This window comes from Pan troglodytes, chromosome 3 (genome assembly GCF_028858775.2).
Source record: "Pan troglodytes isolate AG18354 chromosome 3, NHGRI_mPanTro3-v2.0_pri, whole genome shotgun sequence".
Lineage (NCBI taxonomy): Eukaryota > Metazoa > Chordata > Mammalia > Primates > Hominidae > Pan > Pan troglodytes.
This window is the reverse complement of record NC_072401.2, coordinates 2,340,629-2,359,809: the sequence shown is the minus strand read 5'-3', so window position 1 is coordinate 2,359,809 and position 19,181 is coordinate 2,340,629. Positions and strand designations below refer to the sequence as shown.

At 49.4% G+C, this 19,181-nt stretch overlaps 1 protein-coding gene and 1 non-coding gene across 13 annotated transcripts in view; both read right to left on the bottom strand.

Moving 5' to 3' along the window:
• Positions 1 to 67: 67 nt before the first annotated feature.
• The window catches only part of NSD2 (nuclear receptor binding SET domain protein 2), a 110,038-nt gene continuing 90,924 nt past the window's right edge, over positions 68 to 19,181 (bottom strand). For 11 of the 12 annotated variants that reach the window (XM_054683710.2, XM_063808583.1, XM_016951141.4 and 8 more), the window contains 4 exons: positions 7,267 to 7,408; positions 6,871 to 6,977; positions 5,598 to 5,802; positions 68 to 3,636 (listed from right to left, as the gene is read on the bottom strand). In XM_054683710.2, coding sequence (XP_054539685.1) covers positions 3,365 to 3,636; positions 5,598 to 5,802; positions 6,871 to 6,977; positions 7,267 to 7,408 — 726 coding nt within the window. In that variant the 3' untranslated portion in view covers positions 68 to 3,364. Of the gene's footprint in view, positions 3,637 to 4,731; positions 5,803 to 6,870; positions 6,978 to 7,266; positions 7,409 to 19,181 lie in introns of all 12 variants that reach the window. The other variant, XR_010156271.1, reaches the window with a different exon arrangement.
• Positions 7,511 to 7,635, bottom strand: LOC112209107 (small Cajal body-specific RNA 23). The gene has a single exon (XR_002943776.1). It is a non-coding gene; the product is annotated as a small Cajal body-specific RNA 23 (non-coding RNA).

The window sequence follows — 19,181 nt, the reverse complement described above, 5'->3', positions numbered from 1 at the left end:
CAGTGCCACACCTGATGCTTTGCAATTCAAAGTAACTGGAAAAAAAATCAAACAATCCCATATAAAATAAGTTAAGAAAAAAGCCTTTAAAATGTTTTTAATACAAAAATACTCATACACAATTTTCCAAACACAGCTTTCCATTTTAAATGCTATTTTCCCCCAACTGGCAAGTCTCAACTCTCTATTTCAGTATATCCCTCCCCCCCAAAAGTGAATTTCAAGTTTTTAAGTCTAACTATCAAACCTGGTGACAGCACCCAGTATTCCTAAAAGGAATCTGACCTTACATTGTATGAAGTTTAGACACCAATAGGCACATTTAAGTTTGTATTTAATTTCTGACGGGGCATTTCACACCTCAACAGGGTATGGTGAGGCTGTGACACCCCGTGGACACAGCATTTTACTCTACTGACTAACAAACAGTCATCAACTATACTCATAGGATCAAGATATTTGGCGACTGACAGTCATTTGCATTAACTTGAATTATAAAACAGGTTTAATTCTGGAAAATAAGGTAGTTCTGGAAGATGGGCACTGCACACGCCGGGGTTTAGATGTCAAGACAGACAGACAAACACTGCGAAGGGGACCCAGACAGCCACGGACAGGTGTCGCCGGAAGAAAGGCCGGCCTGAGGACGGACAGCTGGGTTCTCACTTCAGGTGCCTGAAGAGTTTCCCCCACAGGTGACCACATTTTAAGCTGCCCATTCGGACACATCCCCCTGTGGGCGCACACGGGTGGGTATGGGTTTAGGTGCAGATGCTGGTTTCGGATGCCAAGGAATCCTGAGGGATTGGGGCGGTTTTTGTGTTTTGCTACACATTAATGACGAAGGATTGAAGCTGATGTTCAGGAAGTCACCACGCCCTCAGAACAAAGCTGGGCAGGGCTGAGAGCCAACCACACCCAGGGTCACAGCTGGGGGCCTGGTCAGCCCCAGTGGCGAGAAACCCTGCAAGCTCAGGGCCGCTACCCCAAAGCCTGGCTCCACCGAGTTATCAACGGGTATTGTAGAGACATTCAAAGTTAGTGTTACTTGCTCATTAGTTTAACAGTTTTTGGAAAGGGGAAGGAAACATATTTAAAATGCTTGCGTTATTTCCTTCAGAAAAATCATAAAATTTGGAAGTATTATCAAAGCGATTAAAAATCACAAGATTTCACTACTGTCCAACACAAAAATAAGTTAATATCTGCTCCCCAAAGTGCACTGCAAAGCTGATTCTGCTGTTTTGACGTAAGCATTGTTAGTCCCTTACCTGCCGGAAGGGATCTTTTGGGCAAGTGACAGCGGGGCCCTGGGGCCTTCGACTCTAAGGTGTGTGTGGGGACACTGCCCGGCCTGTCCCTAGAACAACCTTCCAAGTTAGGGCATCATAAGGAGCATAAATCTATGAGCCGATCCAGTATTTTCTTAGGACAATTTGGGAGAAGTTAGAGTCTGAACTGGAAAGCACTCCCACCCTGTCCTAACCGGCAAGTGCACCTCAGAGGCCACGGCCGCGCGAGCAAGTCAGTGGCTACACAGCTCGTTTCCCCTGGGTCCTCTGTGTAGTTAACTTTGCTGGGGACCCTGATGGGAGAAGGGACAGCCACCAGCCAGTGAAACTTCCAGTCAGTGCTCAGGGAGGCGTGGGACCCTGCAGGGCCACACACCCCTGAACCCCACGCTTACAGGTCACAAAACCACGGAGTAGCCACTCTCAGGTCCAAAGACACTGCAGTTTTTACCAAGGCATAAAAGATGCCACAGAAAATTTAACAGGAGCCTCAGCAGCAGTTTTCAAGGGGAGTTCTGTAAACTTCTCTGCAAGATGGATGTGTCCCCCTTAGGTTATTTTAAGAAAAGGCCATAAAAAAGCACCTGCTGCTGAATGTTCTCTCACTCCCTCCCAGACAAGCAGCCCCTCAGGACACGTGGGCAAAGGCACACATGGTGCCCCCTTCTCAGGGTGCTCCAGACTTCCCAGGGTCAAGGATCCCTCAAAAAAAGAACCAAGTCTTAAAACATATGTAGTACTCAGATAGGTCGCACTCTGTAGAACTGGACCTTTTAAAAACTAAAGTGAAATCTCACAGGAGAGTGGGTGTCATACCTGGCCTAGACCAGTGCCCATAACACACGTACGAGGCACGCACACCTGCCAGGCAGGCCTCCACCCCCAGGACCACACCTCTCAGTAGGTGCCCTGGCAGAGGGCACATGTGATCAGCAGAGTCTGCATCTTCCATCACCAGACCCATAGAGTGCTGAGATGGAAGCCACTCTGGGTGGCAGGAGGGCTAGACTCCGTCTCTCTTTAGACCCACGTGCTGGGGTCCCCGGGGCCTGCAGCGCCCTACGGGGCTCCCTAAGTTGTCACTTCCTGTGCTCTAAGCAGACTGCGGTCTCACGCCCTGCAAAGTCACTCCTTTCGCCACGGAGCTCAGGGCCGCATCAGTAAACACACACTTCAGTCGGTGGTGATTTGTGAAATAGGTTTAGCAAAAATATATTGAGAATAAAAATCAGAAACTGGTAAAGAAAAGCCAAATGAAAAAAATATACAAAGTTCTCCCCCAAATGTTGATAAGAACCTAGCGAGTTCAGAAGATAGGCCCAGGTGAGAAGTAGGCCCAACCCGGCCAGGCCTCGAAAGTGCTCCGCGTAAACTACACGTTGAAAGTGGACGTGTTATTGGCATTTCATTCAAATCCATGAGGAGAAAAAAACTACGGGAGGAAATCTTACAACACCATTGCTGCCACCACCTGCAGGGCCAGCTTCTCACTAGGATGGAAAAGAAGCATTTCTGAGGAACAATTCACATTAGTACAAAAAAAGATAATAGCCATTTCCAAAGAGCAGAGTAATGATCACAATGGCAGTTTCGAGGAATCCAGGGTCAGTCCTCACACGGGCCTCACCCAGCCTCTCCTGAGTGGCGACGGCGCTGAGAGCCAGAAAGGGGGCAACGCGAAGCCGAGTTTCTAGCGACCCTTGGGAAAAGCCTACGCTACACATTTCAGAGGAGATTAAAACATTCCATATGCCAATTAACTTTAACCTAAAAAAATAGAGTGGGAGGGAACCTTGACATTCGGAGAAATTCAAGTGTGGCGGTAACGCTGAGGAGTGAGGCTGTTTGTCCAGGAACGCTGAGCTGGGCTCAGACGGTCATCAGTGCAGACGCAGCGGATGCTGCTGAGGATGGCTCAGTGGTGGGGAGGCGCTCCCTCCCGAGGAGGCCTGTACGTCTGTGTCCTGGCGGCTCGAGCTGGGTCCTCTGGGCCAGTTCATGCTCGCCCTCTCCCGCAGGCAGGGCCGGCCGCCCTGCTCCGCCCCTGGATCCGGCCAAGCTGCCGCCTGGCGCTATTTGCCCTCTGTGACTCTCCGCCAGCCCCTCCGCCGCCGCCTCTTCCCCTTCGGCTTCCCTGGCTCTGGGGGGGGCTTCTCAGTCTTGGTGCTTCTGACCGATGCCGCCCCTAAGTCATGCTCACAGCAGTAGGACCGCCCGTCCGGGGTGCAGCTGAAGGCTGTCCCGTCCTGGTGCTCCTTACAGAACGAATTGGGGCAGAGGTGGCAAAATGAAGTCGAAGGTTTGCCACACACGTCACAATGATGCCAAGGACATTCCCACTTCCCTGCAACAGAACACAAGATGTGAGCACACAGAAGTGATGGAATCACTTCAACATTATCGTGGTTGAAGACGACTTACAACTATCAGGTCAAATGAACACAAAATAGTGCTGGCTCCAGCGAACAGGACGGGCAGACAAACTGTCTACCACAGCCCGGGCAGGCTCCCTGGCAGGGCCTGTTGACTCCACAGTACCTGCCAGGCCCCTAAGGACCACCTGTTAGCGTCTCTTTATGTTTCAGCAACTGAGAGGAGCTGTGCCGGGTGCAGGAGTGTCCCCCAGCCCGGCGTGGACGGGCAGGGGCTGCTGTGCTGATTTCCATGTGACCTGCCCTCTCCCAAGGGACTGATTTTCAACTTGGGTATTCATCTTTCTGGCATGACTCTGTAAAAGCTCTGTCAGGTTAGGGACCACCCTCTCGCACCCATGGCCAGCACTTTTCTCTATCGTGTGTCATCTTTACCATACAAAAATGTTTTTACACAAATATCTGAATTCTTTTTTTTTGAGATGGAGTCTAGCTCTGTCGCCCAGGCTGGAGAGCAGTGGCGCAATCTTGGCTCACTGCAGCCTCCGTCTCTTGGGTTCAAGTGATTCTGCTGCCTCACCCTTCCGAGTAGCCAGGATTACAGGCGCCTGCCACCACGACCAGCTAATTTTTCTATGTTTAGTAGAGATGAGGTTTCACCATGTTGGCCAGGCTGCTCTCGAATTCCTGACCTCAAGTGATCCATCCACCTTGGCCTCTCAGAAGTGCTGGGATTAGAGGCATGAGCCACCGTGCCTGGCCTGGATTTTCTTTTTATAGTTTTGTTTTCGTTTGTTTCGTGTTTTTTTTTTTTTTTGGGTGGAGTCTTGCTCTGTCGCCCAGGCTGGAGTGCAATGAATGGCACTATCTCAGCTTTCTGCAATCTTGGCTCACTGCAACCTCCGCCTCCCGGGTTCAAGCATTTCTCCTGCCTCAGCCTCCCGAATAGCTGGGATTACAGGTGCATGCCACCATACCAGTCTAATTTTTGTATTTTTAGTAGAGACAGGGTTTCACCATGTTGGTCAGACTGGTCTCGAACTCCTGACCTCAGGTGATCTGCTCACCTTGGCCTCCCAAAGTACTGGGATTACAGGCATGAGCCCCCGCACCTGGCCTCTTTTTGGTTTCTTGTTTTGGGTAAGGGCCTTTTAATTTTTCTTCTGTGATTCCACACAGTCGAGAGCCCCATGGCGACACACTGCAAGATTGTAACGGAGGTGGCTGCACCCTTAGGTGTGAGCCATGATGTCTGCGCAGCACCAGAGTCATCTCACGACCCATTTCTCAAGACTGTCTCATCACCAAGTGGAACAAGATGCTACTGTTTTCCCACTGGCGCCTGTCATCTCTGAAATGCGGGTGCTGGAAGGTGGAGCCCACTCTACTTTCCCTCAAACGGAGCCAGAGCTGCAGCTCCTTCGTCAACCGGCGGAGCCTCCTGGTGCACAGCACCATCTCTGGGGACAGCCTGCCCTGCACATCCAGGACAGGGGCTCTGGGCCCCTCCATTCCCACTGTAGTGCAGTCAGGCCAGGCCCCTCTGGGCTGCCAGGGAGACGCTGCTGTAGAGGCCTTTCTCCTAGGAGGGGCTTTAGTTCCCAGCGTCGCCTCCTTCCTGGCCGCCCCGCCCCCACAGCATGGATGAGGGCCCCAATTCTGCAGCTGGGCCTTGGGCTGCCTGAATCCCTCCTGGAGGTTCCAGGGGCTACCCCGTCACCACGTATCTTCTCTGCTCGATGCAGAGATCTAGAATGTGCAGCTGGTGGAACAAAGAAAGGCTCTGCCACCCTGGATCAGGGCCTTCGCTGCATGAGCGCCTGGTGCGCCTGCACCCAGATGAGGCCCGGTCAGCAGGAAGAGCGGCAGCAGCCGCCATCAGGAGCCTGCCACACAGACACAGCCGCAAGCCACCGCGAGGCTGCACACCCACCGAAGGGCCGCTTGCCAAGGCCCAGGCAGGACAGGTGGTAGGCCTTGGTGCAGAACTTGCGGTCACACAGCACCAGCTGCCCGCCATCACCGCAGCGGAAGCACTCGTCCTCTGACTGCCTCTTCCCTTCCCCTTTTGCTCTGCGCCGCCTCATTTTCTTCTTGGTCTTTTTGCCCTTTTCCTCTGATGAAAGGGTCGTCGAGGTCTAGAGTCAAGAATTAAGCACAGATCACCGGAAAGAATTACACAGGCTGAAGCAAATAGGGCAGAAGAGCGAGCTACGATCCAGGAACTTCAGAGATGTCTGCAGGTGCCCAACACTAAGAGGAGAGGAGTGTCCTCCTCGTGCTCCCCAGACATCCTTAGACTCACTCGACTCAGCGTGAAAAAGCTGAACAAAGACTACGACTAGAGTGAGCTTTGTCGGAAGCCTGCAATGACGCATCTCAGCAGCATCTCAGCCGACACACAGCTCCGGGATCTGCTGATGGGACCCACTGGCAAAGGAGGCCACCACAGGCAGAACAGCTCCCGCCCGCCACCCAGGGTCTCCTCATTAGGAAATTCCACAGGAACGTGGGCACAGGTGGGCGGCAGTGACCTGAGGGCAGTGACCATCCTCAGCAACACGGCTGAGGACAGACACCGGCTCAGGGCCGAGCTGGTGCCACCGCCAGGCTTTCAGGCCCAGGTTCTACACAGCACAGGGAAGGGGTGCAAGAGTGCCCCCCCAAATCTGTCCTTCCTGGAACCTTGGAAGGTGACTGTATTTGGAAATAGGGTCATTGTCAACGAGATCTGTTAAGATGGGGTCACACGGTAGCAGGGCAGGCCCTAAGTCAACAGGACCAGTGCTCTTATAAGAAGGGCAAGTCAACAGTCATGTTCGCAGGGAGAATGGCTGGGCGGTGCTGCTACAAGCCAAGGAGCAGCAAGGACTGTGGCCACCACCAGGAACAGGAGACAGGCCTGGGAAAGAGTCTCCCAAGGAACCTTCAGAGGGCGCACGGCCCTGCCCACACCCAGAACTGCGAAACCACGCGTCTGTGGGGCATTGTTCTGGCAGCCCCAGGAAACACGTTCAGTGAGGAACTCTTAACCACTGGCCTTTGTTGAGAGCCGTCCTCCCCAGCCCACAGCAGGGAACTTGCTCCCACCTGTCCCAGCAACAAGCCAGCCTGGAGGAAGCCGCTGTTCACGGGGGGGCACATGTCTCCAGAAGTGCAAAATGCCAACACAGAGCCTGGGGGGAAGGAGGGCGCCACAGCCTTACCTTTGGTCTATCCCCAAGGAATCCACTGCAATTGGAGGCTCCACACCGGCAGACCGTTTTTTCATTGCCCAGACAATCGAGGTTGTAGTTAAAAGTCAGCTCCGTCCCTGGGAGAAGAGGAGACAGACACCAAATTGGAAACACCTGCCTTTCTCTTCAAAAGCTAAGGGGCGTGTATTAGGTCAACAAAAATACTCTTATTATTTTTGTATCTGTACTGGCTTGATCCATGGCCTTTCAATTTTGCTTGGTAAAAGAGATATTCAAACCAAAAGAGACTCCACATCAGCACCCACCTCCCCCAGAGCCTTTCCAGTCCAGCCCCACGCAGCTCTCAGCAATGGCCACTCTGCCCCCATAGCCAGGAGCCCCATGCAGGGTCCCCAGAGCTTGTACCTGCAGGAATGTCACAGACGGCAAACAGGCCCACACGAGTGTCCCCATTCACTGTCCACTTGAGGGTCTCACAGTTGGGCTGGCAGCTGTGATTCATAAATCGAGAGTAGTTTCCTTTGGGGCCAGCGTCTATTATACGGTCCTGTAAGGTCAAGTGATATATGAGGTCAAGTGTTAGCAATCGCATGTTACTTTTAAAGGGAATTTTCACCATCATAAAGCACACTGAACAAGTTGTGTTCCTTGTTGTACTGAAAACCGTGGTGTCCTGTGTCCACTGAGACAGGACACCCCCAAACCAGTCCTGTTTCTCTTGCTCACAGAGGACAGGTCAGGACCACGTGGAGAGGACCGAGCCTTAGTGAGCGCCGGGGAGGACAGGACAGGGAGCTGGAGCTCCCAGCATCCTCCATGATGGCAAACAAGGGAGCTAAGGTCAGCAGCAACAGCCTAGCCAAGTGGCACTCAAGGACAAGAACAAGACTCACCCTGGCTGGGTGCAGTGGCTCACGCCTGTAATCCCAGCACTTTGGGAGGCTGAAGCAGGCAGATCACCTGAGGTCAGGAATTTGAGACCAGACTAGCCAACATGGTGAACCCCCATCTCTACTAAAAATACAAAAAAAATTAGCTGGGCGTGGTGGTGGGTGCCTGTAATCTCAGCTACTAGGGAGGCTGAGGCAGGAGAATCACTTGAACCCGGGAGGCGGAGGTTACAGAGAGTGGAGATCGCGCCACTGCACTCCAGCCTGGGCAAAAGCAAAACTCCGTCTCAAAAAAAAAAAAAAGACTCACCCAACCGAAAAACCAGCAAAGGATGCAAAGAAACAATTCCCAAAGAGCAAATCCAGGCAGAGATGGAGAAATGCAGATCAGAGTGACAGTGAGCTCTGACTTTGCACCCATGGCGCTGATGTGACGTTGGTTGAGATGAGGGGGTGGCTGCAGGGCTGGCAGGAAGGCTTTTGAGACAGCAACCTGATAAGGGCCATGGGAATCACAAATGCAAGCACAATGTGGCCTAGAACTGACCCACTGAAATCCACGTGCCTGGAGGCCAAAGGCAGGAACTGGAGACAACATCTCCACCCAGCAGCAGGGAACGGACGGCCCCGGCCTCCACCTGAGGAGCCGCCAGATCCACCGCACAACTGCGTGGGGAAAAATCAAAAGGCCACATAAAGCGTAACAGTCACGTGTTCAAACAAAACCACGTGTGTGAACAGGGATAAACACTGGGATAAACATGGTCCCAGGAAGCAGCAGGCTTCGGAGTCACTATTCACATGCCGCCTCTGACACAACTGCCCATGCACCCAGCCCTGGTGCAATCTCCCAGGGTGCCCCTGTCTGGGACCGCTGGCCCCCTGCCCTTTCTACATACCCACACAGGCCACCCTTTAAAACCAGAAATGGTACCAGAATGTGGTTCTCTGCAAGATGCTTTTCACAATAATAAAATGCACTAATCAACCCAGAGTGCCACTCTTCAACACAGAAGTGGGGGTGCTTATCCGCCCTCTGCAGATGCTTTGTCATGACGCGCTGAGCCGCGGTGCTGATGTGCACGTTGGCATGCACACCACTTCTGCAGGGCACTGGGGACGAGGACAGCACGGGGCATGCACATGGGACATGCCACCAATGCCAACAGGACAACCCAGCCTCTGACGCCTGGCAGCACCGTGTCTAAACTACATTCCTACCATTACCAGCGGGGCCCGGTGCCACTTCCTTCTTATCGGGCCAGTTTTCATCTGTGGGTTGCCCGCCATGTCTTGACCCTGTTTTATCTTAACTGACTTACAGAGGTTCCCTAGATATTCCAAACATCAGACCCCTTTATAACAATATGTCGGCCGGGCGCGGTGGCTCACACCTATAATCCCAGTACTTTGGGAGGCCAAGGATCACTTGAGGTCAGGAGTTCGAAACCAGCCTGGCCAACATGGTGAAACTGTCTCTACTAAAAATACAAAAAATTAGCCAGGTGTGGTGGTGGGCACCGGTAATCCCAGTTACTCGGGAGGCTGAGGCAGGAGAATGGCTTGAACCTGTGAGGCAGAGGCTGCAGTGAGCTGAGACTGTGCCACTGAACTCCAGCCTAGGCGACAGAGTGAGACTCCGTCTCCAAAAAGAAAAAAAAATGTGTCAAAAACTTTCCCATAGCTTCCCAGCTCCCACTAGAATCTTCCGTGCACAATGTCTTTTCTCACAAAGCTGCCTCCGCCTTATGCAACTATTTTACCCTTTTGCTTCATGCGTTTTCGGTTTGCTGAGTAGTTGCATGCAGCTTTTCCCACCAGATTATAAAATGCATCTCCCCCCCTCCTAGCTGTTCAATCCATCTGGAATTGGCCTTCATAAGTGGTGTGAGGGGAGGCATCAGTGCGTGGTACGTGGGCTGCCCGGCCCTGGCTTTGGCCCCACTCCCCCTGGCCATCCGCCTGGGTTTGGGCCCCGCTGGAGTCACAGGAATGCCATGGGGAACACTGTCACCCCCAGGACACGCCCACCCTTCCCACAGTAAGGCTTCAAGATAAAGCACTGGCTAGACCTGCAGATCTTTCCTTCTACATGGACTTTGAAATTGCCTGTCCAGGTATATTTAAACGTTTTTGCTATTTTTATCGCACCTACAACGAGCTTGCACTGGGGAAGATTTCCACCCTCACAGCCTCTCCTTTCCCAGCTGGGACATAGCCTGTACCGCCACTCATCCACATCATCTCTCGTGTCCGTCAGTGACACTGCCAAACTTTCCACAGAAGCCTGCTCCATTCAATACACGCATCAATGCTCTTTGTGGCTCTGCATACATGAGGAGGGCAGGGGAAAACCTATGGACCTGGCCTCTCTCTGTTGTCACTGCAGTTCACATAAGGCCATCACCAAACACAGCCGTCTCATTCTCCGAGAGACACTGTTTGCCTCTTGCTGCTCTGCTGTTTCTGCCCTGCCTGCATCACCCAGCACCCGCAGCCTTGGGGGTACAGGAGCGGCGGGAGCGTCCTGCCTTATTTCTGAACCGGCCACAAGTGTCTGGCTCACTGAGCATCAGCTGGCAGCCGCTGATGTCTTTTAGCAAGCTAAGCATAGTTGTAGTCCTGGTTTCTTGGGAAGTTTTCATCAGGAATAGGTTTGAATTTTCTCAAATGATTTTCTGGTGTTCATGAAAATGACTCTGGATTTGTTTTCCTCCTTTACCTGATAGGGTTGTTAAGCCCTCCTTGCAGTCCTGGGGTAAACCCCACTCAGTCACGAGGAACTGCTCTCCATGCTTTTCAGGTGCACCCCACCGGCTGGCACACACCCTCACAGGTCCCAGGCCCCCTTCTCCCATGTTCACATACAGGTCCACGCCCTGGCTTGGACCTCACGCCTCAGTACATGTGCCTCTGAAAAGTACACGGCACTATTGTGGGCTTGTAAGAAGAGATTTATTTATTTCTATTGTTTCTGTTTTCTAAGTCTCTGCTTGGTCTCTAAACACTTCCTCCAGTGTATTCTGTCCTTCTTTTCGACAGTGCTTGAATTCATGCTCATCATCTGTCCAGGATCTCTGCCTTCAACTAAGAGGTGAACTCACCGTCAGCTGTATTCATTGGCCTTTCTCCTGGATCCCATAGGCCAGTGGGAAGGCCCTAAATTTAGGGTGCATCTCATCCCCAGTGGTGGCTCTGGTGTCAAAAAAGCCTTCTTCTGTGTCACTGAAAGTGGTAGGGCCTGAATTCTGCCTTGTCTGAGAACAACTCCTTTCTTCGACTTCACCTTGGCATACCTTTGGCCACAATTTTTTTTTAATTGAGACAGGGTCTCCCTATGTTGCCCAGGCTGGTCTCGAACTCCAGAGCTCAAGCAATCCACCCGCCTCAGCCTCCCAAAGTGCTGGGATTACTGGCATGAGCCACTGCACCCGGCCTGCCCACAATTTTATTTTTAACCTTCCAGAATCTCTTTGTTCCTTGCATGCTGCAGAGAATTCGGTTTTATGATCCAATCCAGAAGTCCTTTAAAAAGTAAGCGAGCCCATTTTCCTCTTTCCAGACATGCTGGCCACAGTCAGAACACATTCATGTCTTGCTTGTTTCTATGGGCTTTCAGCCTTTCACTGTGAGGCAGAGGAGCTGCTTGATTTCCTGCTGTTGGGGACTCCGTCCTGTCCTGTTGGCGGCCCTTTATGTGACCCGTCAGCCTGCATGCCCACATGTAATGTCCCGGACATTACATGTCCCTGCTTGTGCACACCGAAATCAGCCTGGACCCCCTCCCTCAACCGCCCCTAGAGCCCAGCTCTCATCAGCAGCATTATCTTCACGCTCTCCTTTGCTCCTGAACACACCTCAGCTTCTGCTCCCACCTGACTCAGCGGCTCTGGCTCGCCGGTGTTGGGGATGAACTTACCCTCCTTTCTCCCTGCCCCTCCCACTGCCCCTTCTGGTGGGGGCAACATTCTGAGTACGCATCACTCCTTCTGGCACGCTCACCCCCAGCAGCTGCCACTGTCCAACTTGTTGCTGGAGCTTCACCTGATTCTGCTGGAGGCCTGGAGCTCATCTCTTAGCAGCTGACTCAGGAAGATGTGTTCCTTTAATTCTCTATGCTCCAACCTGCGTCTCTGTAGCTGTTACACCCAGAGAGCCACATGCCTGGATAGACACCCCTGGCTCGTTCTGTGGAGCCCACCCTGTCCCGAGCACTGGGTCCTGCTGTGAACAGCCTCCACTTGGCCCTATTTCTCCCCTTAGAAGCAATTTCGGCTTTTTGTTTTGTTTTTTTGCCTGGCTATCTACAAGATTCTTGCTTGCGTCCAGTAGTCCTACTTATGACGTCGCCCAATCTGACTCAGCCCCGCTGAACCATCCTCTGGCCTGCTTGAATGCACAGTGCCTCTCCTCAGCAGCCCCTGCTCAAGGCGTCACTCGCATCCTTCTCTTTCTTTCCTACCTTCCTTCTCTCTTTCCCAGGTTCTTTCAGCTGCACTCTGCTCACTCCCCACATCCACCCTCGTGCCGTTCTTGTGGTTCCTACTCTCTAGTGTGTTCCTTGAGGTTTAGGCTTTGCTTAGAAAATAATTTTCTTTTCCTTGTTTCACTCCTGAGTTCTACAAGTTCCCAATCTAGCTCTCCTTTCTGCCTGGCTATCTCTGAATCCTCATATGCAAAAAATCTGTGAATATTAGAGTATAACTTTTATCTACTTTGTGATAAAAATTTTTCTAAGTGGCTTTTCTCCATCTGTAAGGAAGTTCTGCTGTTTTGGGTCAGGATTTTGTTTTTGTTTGTTTTAGAGACAGAATCTGTTGCCCAGGCTGGAGCACAATTGTACAGGACCTTGGCTTACTGCAGCCTCGGCCTCCTGGGCTCAAGCAATACTCCCACCTCAGCCTCCTGAGCAGCTGGGACAACAGGCACATGCCACTGTGCCCAGCTATTTTTTTTTTTTTTTTTTAGTAGAGACAAGGTCTTGCTGTGTTGCCCAGGCTGGTCTCAAACTCCAGGCTGGGCTCAAGCGGTTCTCCTGCCTCGGCCTCCCAAAGTGCTGGGATTATAGGCACACACCATTGCACCTGGCTGGGGTTTTCTTACATAACCTTTTCATCGTTTTCTGAAGAAGTCGGATTTCTTGGAGCGGGTACTGGCTGGGTCCCAGGTTTGTCTCACTGCTGTCGGCTTGATGGAGGTCTCCTCACCACAGAACCCAAGTCTCTGTGGGCCCTCAGAGCCTCAGGTCCCTTTCTCTCTGCCTTCCAGCATGTTGCCTTCCTTTTGGAAGGTGATCCTTTCAAAGATGTGTCATCTCTTCTTCCCAGAAGCTCCCCATGCCTTCTTTTCCCACTGCTCCCTTTCAACTCTCAGCGCCGCTGGGGGCAGGCCCCAGGTGCTGGCTCTGCCTGCCAGGCCGCACTCCCGCGTCTCTGCACTCCGTGTCCGGGTGACACTGCAGGTCTCCAGTACTTTCCTCTGCCTGTTGGACTTTCGGTGGATGGGTCTGTTTGTCCCACAGTTTCAGTGAAGATGTACTTTGTGTACATTTTTTGTTCTGGAAGTGAGCAGCTGCCATCTGCTACCAGAATCCTATGTATAGATTTGTTTGGCTGTGAATCACATTCTCTTAGTTTTTTCTTTGAACACTACCTTTAGGATCTTTCCAACTGTCGGACGTGCATCTAATCTAGTTCTTCCTCTCCATGCTGTCTCCTGTGTCTCCTCCACCCCAATAACTACAAACATTAAGGCCTGTGGGAGCCTTTCCTTGTTGTTACTATGTACTGACCCTAATGTGAATCTTAGTCTTAACTTATACATTTAAACCACTTACATATATTGTGATTATTGACATTTTGATTTTTTTAAATCTGTGCTTTCTATTTACTATTATTTCTCCTTCCCCCATCTTCCTCCCGCAGGTTCTACTAAATTGACTTTTCTTCATTCTCCTTCTTACCCTTGAATGGTGTGGAAGTTACACCTTCCACTTCTACTCATTTAGCAGTTTCCCATGTAGACGTCACATGTATACTTTAACAAAGTCTAAGGTTAACAAATCTCTTCCCTCCACCCTCACAGAACAAGCAGCTCACCCTGGCGTCACCACGCTCCCGGTGCTCCCTGTGACCATTAGTGTTCAATGCCTCCTCCTTTTCATCTTCCTTCCTGCCTCGCAGTCATCATCATCATAATTTGACACAACCTGACTTATTTAAGACATATCCACATACCCACAAACTTGTCTGTTCACTGTTACTTCTTGGATCTCACATTTAACTTCTGACATTCAATGTTCTTCTTCCTAAAATATCTCATTATTTCATTCAGCTAAATTATACTGATGGTCAGCTCTCTCCATCTTTGAAGTCACAGATAAGCAGAGCACTAGAATGCAAGGTCTAGGGTTATTTTCCCTGGTGTGTAATTCTTTTAATATGCTGCCAATTTGGTTTGCAAGTACAGATGCTCCACTTGAACCTGGCCCAATTTCTCTCCCAGATAGTATCAAAGAACTGAAATTTCCCAGATCACCCATCTTGACAATAAGACACCAGACTGACCACCTGCTGCCTGTTGACCAACTCCCTTTCCTTATCCCTCCCTAATTCCTGTTTTCCCACACATGGTTACAATGAGATGCCACACCCCTCATCCAACCACCTGCAGCCTGTTGACCAACTCCTGTATAACCACTTGAGTTGGCTGGGAAGATGGATTTGAGGCTGGTCTCGTCTGATGTCACCCACATGAAAGCCCTTCTTCTCTGGCAACACTGACTGTGTCAGAGATGGGCTTTCCCTGCAGCGAGAAAGCAGACCTAGGCTGAAACCTCAGTGTCTGGCAACACTCTTACAATGGGGCTATGTCCCAATAAACCCACTGTTAAGTTGGAAATATCTTTTTTTTTTTGAGACAAAGTCTCGCTTTGTTGCCTGGGCTGGAGTGCAACAGCATGATCTCGGCTCACTGCAACCTCTGCCTCCCAGGTTCAAGTGATTCTCCTGCCTCAGCCTACTGAGTAGCTGGGATTATGGGTGCCCGCCACCACGCCCAGCTAATTTTTGTATTTTTAGTAGAGACAGGGTTTCACCACATTGGCCAGGCTGGTCTCGAACTCCTGACCTTGTGATCTGCTGGCCTCGGCCTCCCAAAGTGCTGGGATTACAGGCGTGAGCCACCGTGCCCGGCCTCTCAGGAGATTTTTAATTACTGAGTCAATCTCTCTACTAGTTATAAGTCTATTCAGATTTTCCATTTTTTTCATGATTTAGTCTTGGTAGTTTGTGTTTCTAGGAATTTGTCTATTTCATCTCAGTTATCCAATTTACTGGAGTACAGTTGTTCACAGTACTGTCTTATAATCCTTTTTTATTTCTGTAGAAGCAGTAATAATGTCTTCACACAACCAGTTCTGATTTTAGTTATGTGAGTCTTTTCTCTTTTTTTCCTAGTCCATCTAGTTAAAGGTTTGTCAATTTTATTGATCTTTTTAAAGAACCAACTTTTGGTTTCATTGATTTTCTCCAGTTTTCCAATTCTCTATATAATGTTATAACTTGATTATATTAAGTTTAACTTCAATAACATAAAAACCCTGCCCCTTTACAGCTGTCCCCATCCTTTTCAGTCGCTCATATCACAAAATCACATCTTTATGTATTGAGTGCCCTAAAACACAAGCTAGTAATTCATGAGTAAAACTAGTAATACATGAGTAGCTTAAATTATATAGAAAACAAAATGTTAGAATTTACAAACTAAATTACAATACCAGCTTTTAAACTAGTAATTGTTTTTTAAATGTATGTCTCTCTCTCTTTTTTTTTTTTTTTTTTTTGAGACAGAGTCTTGCTCTGTCGCCCAGGCTGGAGTGCACTGGCACGATCTTGGCTCACTGCAAGTTCCGCCTCCTGGGTTCACGCCATTCTCCTGCCTCAGCCTCCCGAGTAGCTGGGATTACAGGCGCCTGCCACCACGCCCGGCTGATTTTTTTGTATTTTTAGTAGAGTTGGGGTTTCACCGTGTTAACCAGGATGATATCGATCTCCTGACCTCATGATCCACCCATCTCAGCCTCCCAAAGCGCTGGGATTACAGGCGTGAGCCATCACGCCCAGCCCAGCAGGTCTAGTGCTAACAAACTTCTTCAGCTTTTGTTTGTCTGGGAATGTCTTAATTTCACCCTTATCTTTGAAAGACAGTTTTACTGCATACAAGTCTTGGTTAACATTTTTTTTCTTCTTCTTTTAGCACTTTGAATACATTGGCCCACTGCCTGTAGGCCTTCAAAATTCCTGATGAGATTGCTGATAATCTCATTGAGAATCCCTTGTGATATGATTTAGCTTTGTGTCCCCACCCAAATCGCATCTTGAATTGTAATCCTCAGGTGTTAAGGGAGGAACCTGGTGGGAAGTGACTGGATTATGGGAGGGTTTCCTCCATGCCATCTCATGACAGTGAGTGAGTTCTCTCAAGATCTGATGGTTTTATAAATGGTAGTTTTTCCTGGGCTCTCACACACTTCTCTCTCCTGCCATGTGCAAAGGTACCCTTCACCTTTACCGTGATGGTAAGTTTCTTGAGGCCTCCCCTGTTATGTGGAACTGTGAGTCATCAATTAAACCTCTTTCCTTTATAAATTACCCAGTCTTGGGTAGTATCTCTAGAGCAGTGTAAAAATAGACTAATACACCTTGCATGTAATGAGTAGCTTTCCTCTTGCTGTTTTCAAGATTCTTTTTCTGGTTTTCGAAAGTTTGATCATCTGGAGTTTATTGAGCTTCTTTAGATGTTTATATTTGTCTGTTTCATCAAACCTGGGAATTTTTCAGCCATTATTTTTTCAAAGTTGTCTCTGCTTCTTCCTCTCTTCACCATCTGGGACTCCCACAATAGATATATTGGTCTGCTTGGTGGTAGCCCACATGCCCCTTACGCTCCGTTCACTTTTCTTCAATCTTCTTTTCTGTTTCTCAGGCTCAACAATTCCTTTTTTTGTTTGTTTCTCTTTATAGGTTTTCTATCTCTTCATTGATACTGCCATTTTGTTCATACATGATTTTCTTGACTTTCTGCAGGTTTTCCTTTAGTTTTCTCAGCATCTTTAAGGCAGATGTTTTAGAGTCTCTGTCTAGTAGATCTGTCATCTGGCCTTTCTTTCAGGGATAGTTTCTGCTGATTTTGTTTTCCCTTTAAATGGCCATATTTTCCTGTCTCTGTAGGCTTTTTTTTTTTTTTTTTTTGCTGAACACTGGACATGTTAAGTCTAATAATGTGGTAACTCTAGAAATTAGATTCTTCCTCCCCTTGCCCTAGGTTTGCTGTTTTTGTTATTTTTATTTATTGTTCTTGTTTTGATTGTTGCAGGCTGTTTCTGTGCAGAGGATCAACCCAAGATGGAAATTTAAGGTCTTTCCACATCTTTTTTGAGCTGTACCTTTCCCTGAGCATGCACAGTCACTTTCTAATTTTCTAAATTTTCTTATTTTCCCCATAGTTGTTTTTGAATTTCCTAGTCTTTTAATGTCTGGCTCCCAAAAGGGGAAAAAGAGAAAAATGAAAGAGGGGGGCAATTGGTGCTGGCCCTTTAAATACTCGAAGATACTTCAGCTGGAGGGGGAGGGGCTTGTAACGACTGAGGGAGGTGTGATAACAACAGCAGCCCACCTCTTTGTCTGCACCTCTGTGATCAGAAGCAGCAATCAGGGATCCTGAGCACAGATACCCACTATTTGGAGAAAAGGATCCTTCTTGCTCACCCTGAACCCCTCAAGCTGTGTGCAAGGTGCTCCAAGAACACGTGCATGGCTGTCTGTGGGGCATGGGTAGCCGCTGCTGTGCCAAGAGCTGAAACCAAAATTAACCCCAATTTGCCATCCAAGCCTCCCCTGGAAGTTGCAAGCCTTCAGTAGCTTCCGGAGTTCCAAAATGGTTACATCAGACAGGTCCTTCTGGTGCAACTGTGGTCTAGGTGGGGACACAGCTTCCTGCTCTGCCATTATCCCAGGATCCTCTCAATGACTCTATTTTAACCTCCGCTGTTGTTTGTTCGTATTTGTCTGATTTACCCTCCATATCTCATTCTTTTCTTGTGGCGTCTAAAGCTCTATTCATGGCTTTAACCGTTTCTAATACACTTAGTTCACATTCTCCTTTAAATGTAGTCTTGTTACCTCAGGTTCTCACTAAAAGCAAAGCCTTCCATTAGAAAGGTCTGCTCACGAGGGTCACCTTCTATTGCGCTTTGTAAACGTTTAAGTAGGGCTCCTTTTCAAATTTTTGTTTTGTTTAGAGACCGGGTTCCCATTCTGTCCCCCAGGCTGGAGTATAGTGACATGATCATAGTTCACAGCAGTCTTAAACTCCTGGGCTCAAGCAGTCCTCCTGCCTCAGCCTCCTGAGTAGCTGGAATCACAGGCGCGGCTAATTTTTTTTCTTTTTTGTAGAGATGAGGGTCTGTGTTACCCAGGCTGGTCTCAAACTCCTGGCTTCAAGTGACCCTCCCAACTCGGCCTTCCAAAGTGCTGGGATTACAGGCGTGGGCCACTGTGCCCAGCTTGTTTTTTGTTTTCATAGGAAATATATGAGGTATGAATTGCTTAAATGTCTCTCATGTGTCACAGGCTTTATCTTTGCCTCAATCAGGTACCTCAGGTGGATTACCATGTCAGGAACCAACTTGTGGATTAAATGCTCAACCTGGCATTTCTTTTTTACTAATCAAAAGCAAACTGCAGTATCCACTTGGAATTTCTTACAGCACATAAGTAGTTTACATTTAGACTCCAAAACATAAGGCACAGGCCTAGGGCTTCGATGTCTAACAAATAACCTCCCTGCCCTCCTCCCCAGATACAACAGAGAAGCATATTTGCTGCCTCTTGGGGCAAGTTTATTAGTCCCTTCCCTAGGGCTAAAACCCTCCCAGGGGTCTACACAGGGTACTCAACTCCAGTTGGCCACCAAGCCTTTGAGCAAGACTTATCACTGGTCCCCACATGAGGGTTAAAACACAAGCTCCTGCCTGCTCTACACGCCATGGTCCTAGAGGCGCTGTGTACAAACCCACTCTTGCCCTTATGGACCTGCTTCCCATCTTGCCTTTTTGCTCCAGCACTGCAAAGCTTTCCTATTTACTTAGCAAGCTCAGACCCCTTATCTGTCATCCTGTGTGGGTGTTGCTGAAGAGTCACTGGGGCTTGTTCTTTCTCTCTAGTTGTTTATTCTTGATTTTCTGTTCATTTTGCACTTCAGAATCCCTGTTCCAATGTCATAGGGTATGCCAGAGCCCACCTCCTAGAGAAGACCTGTGTTGACAGGGCCCTGAGAGGAATGTGCTGCTAGCTTATCCCCTGGGTGGTGCGCCCTGACAGAGCATGTGGGAGGAAGCGCTACCCACTTCTCTAGCTCTAGGGCTATTTC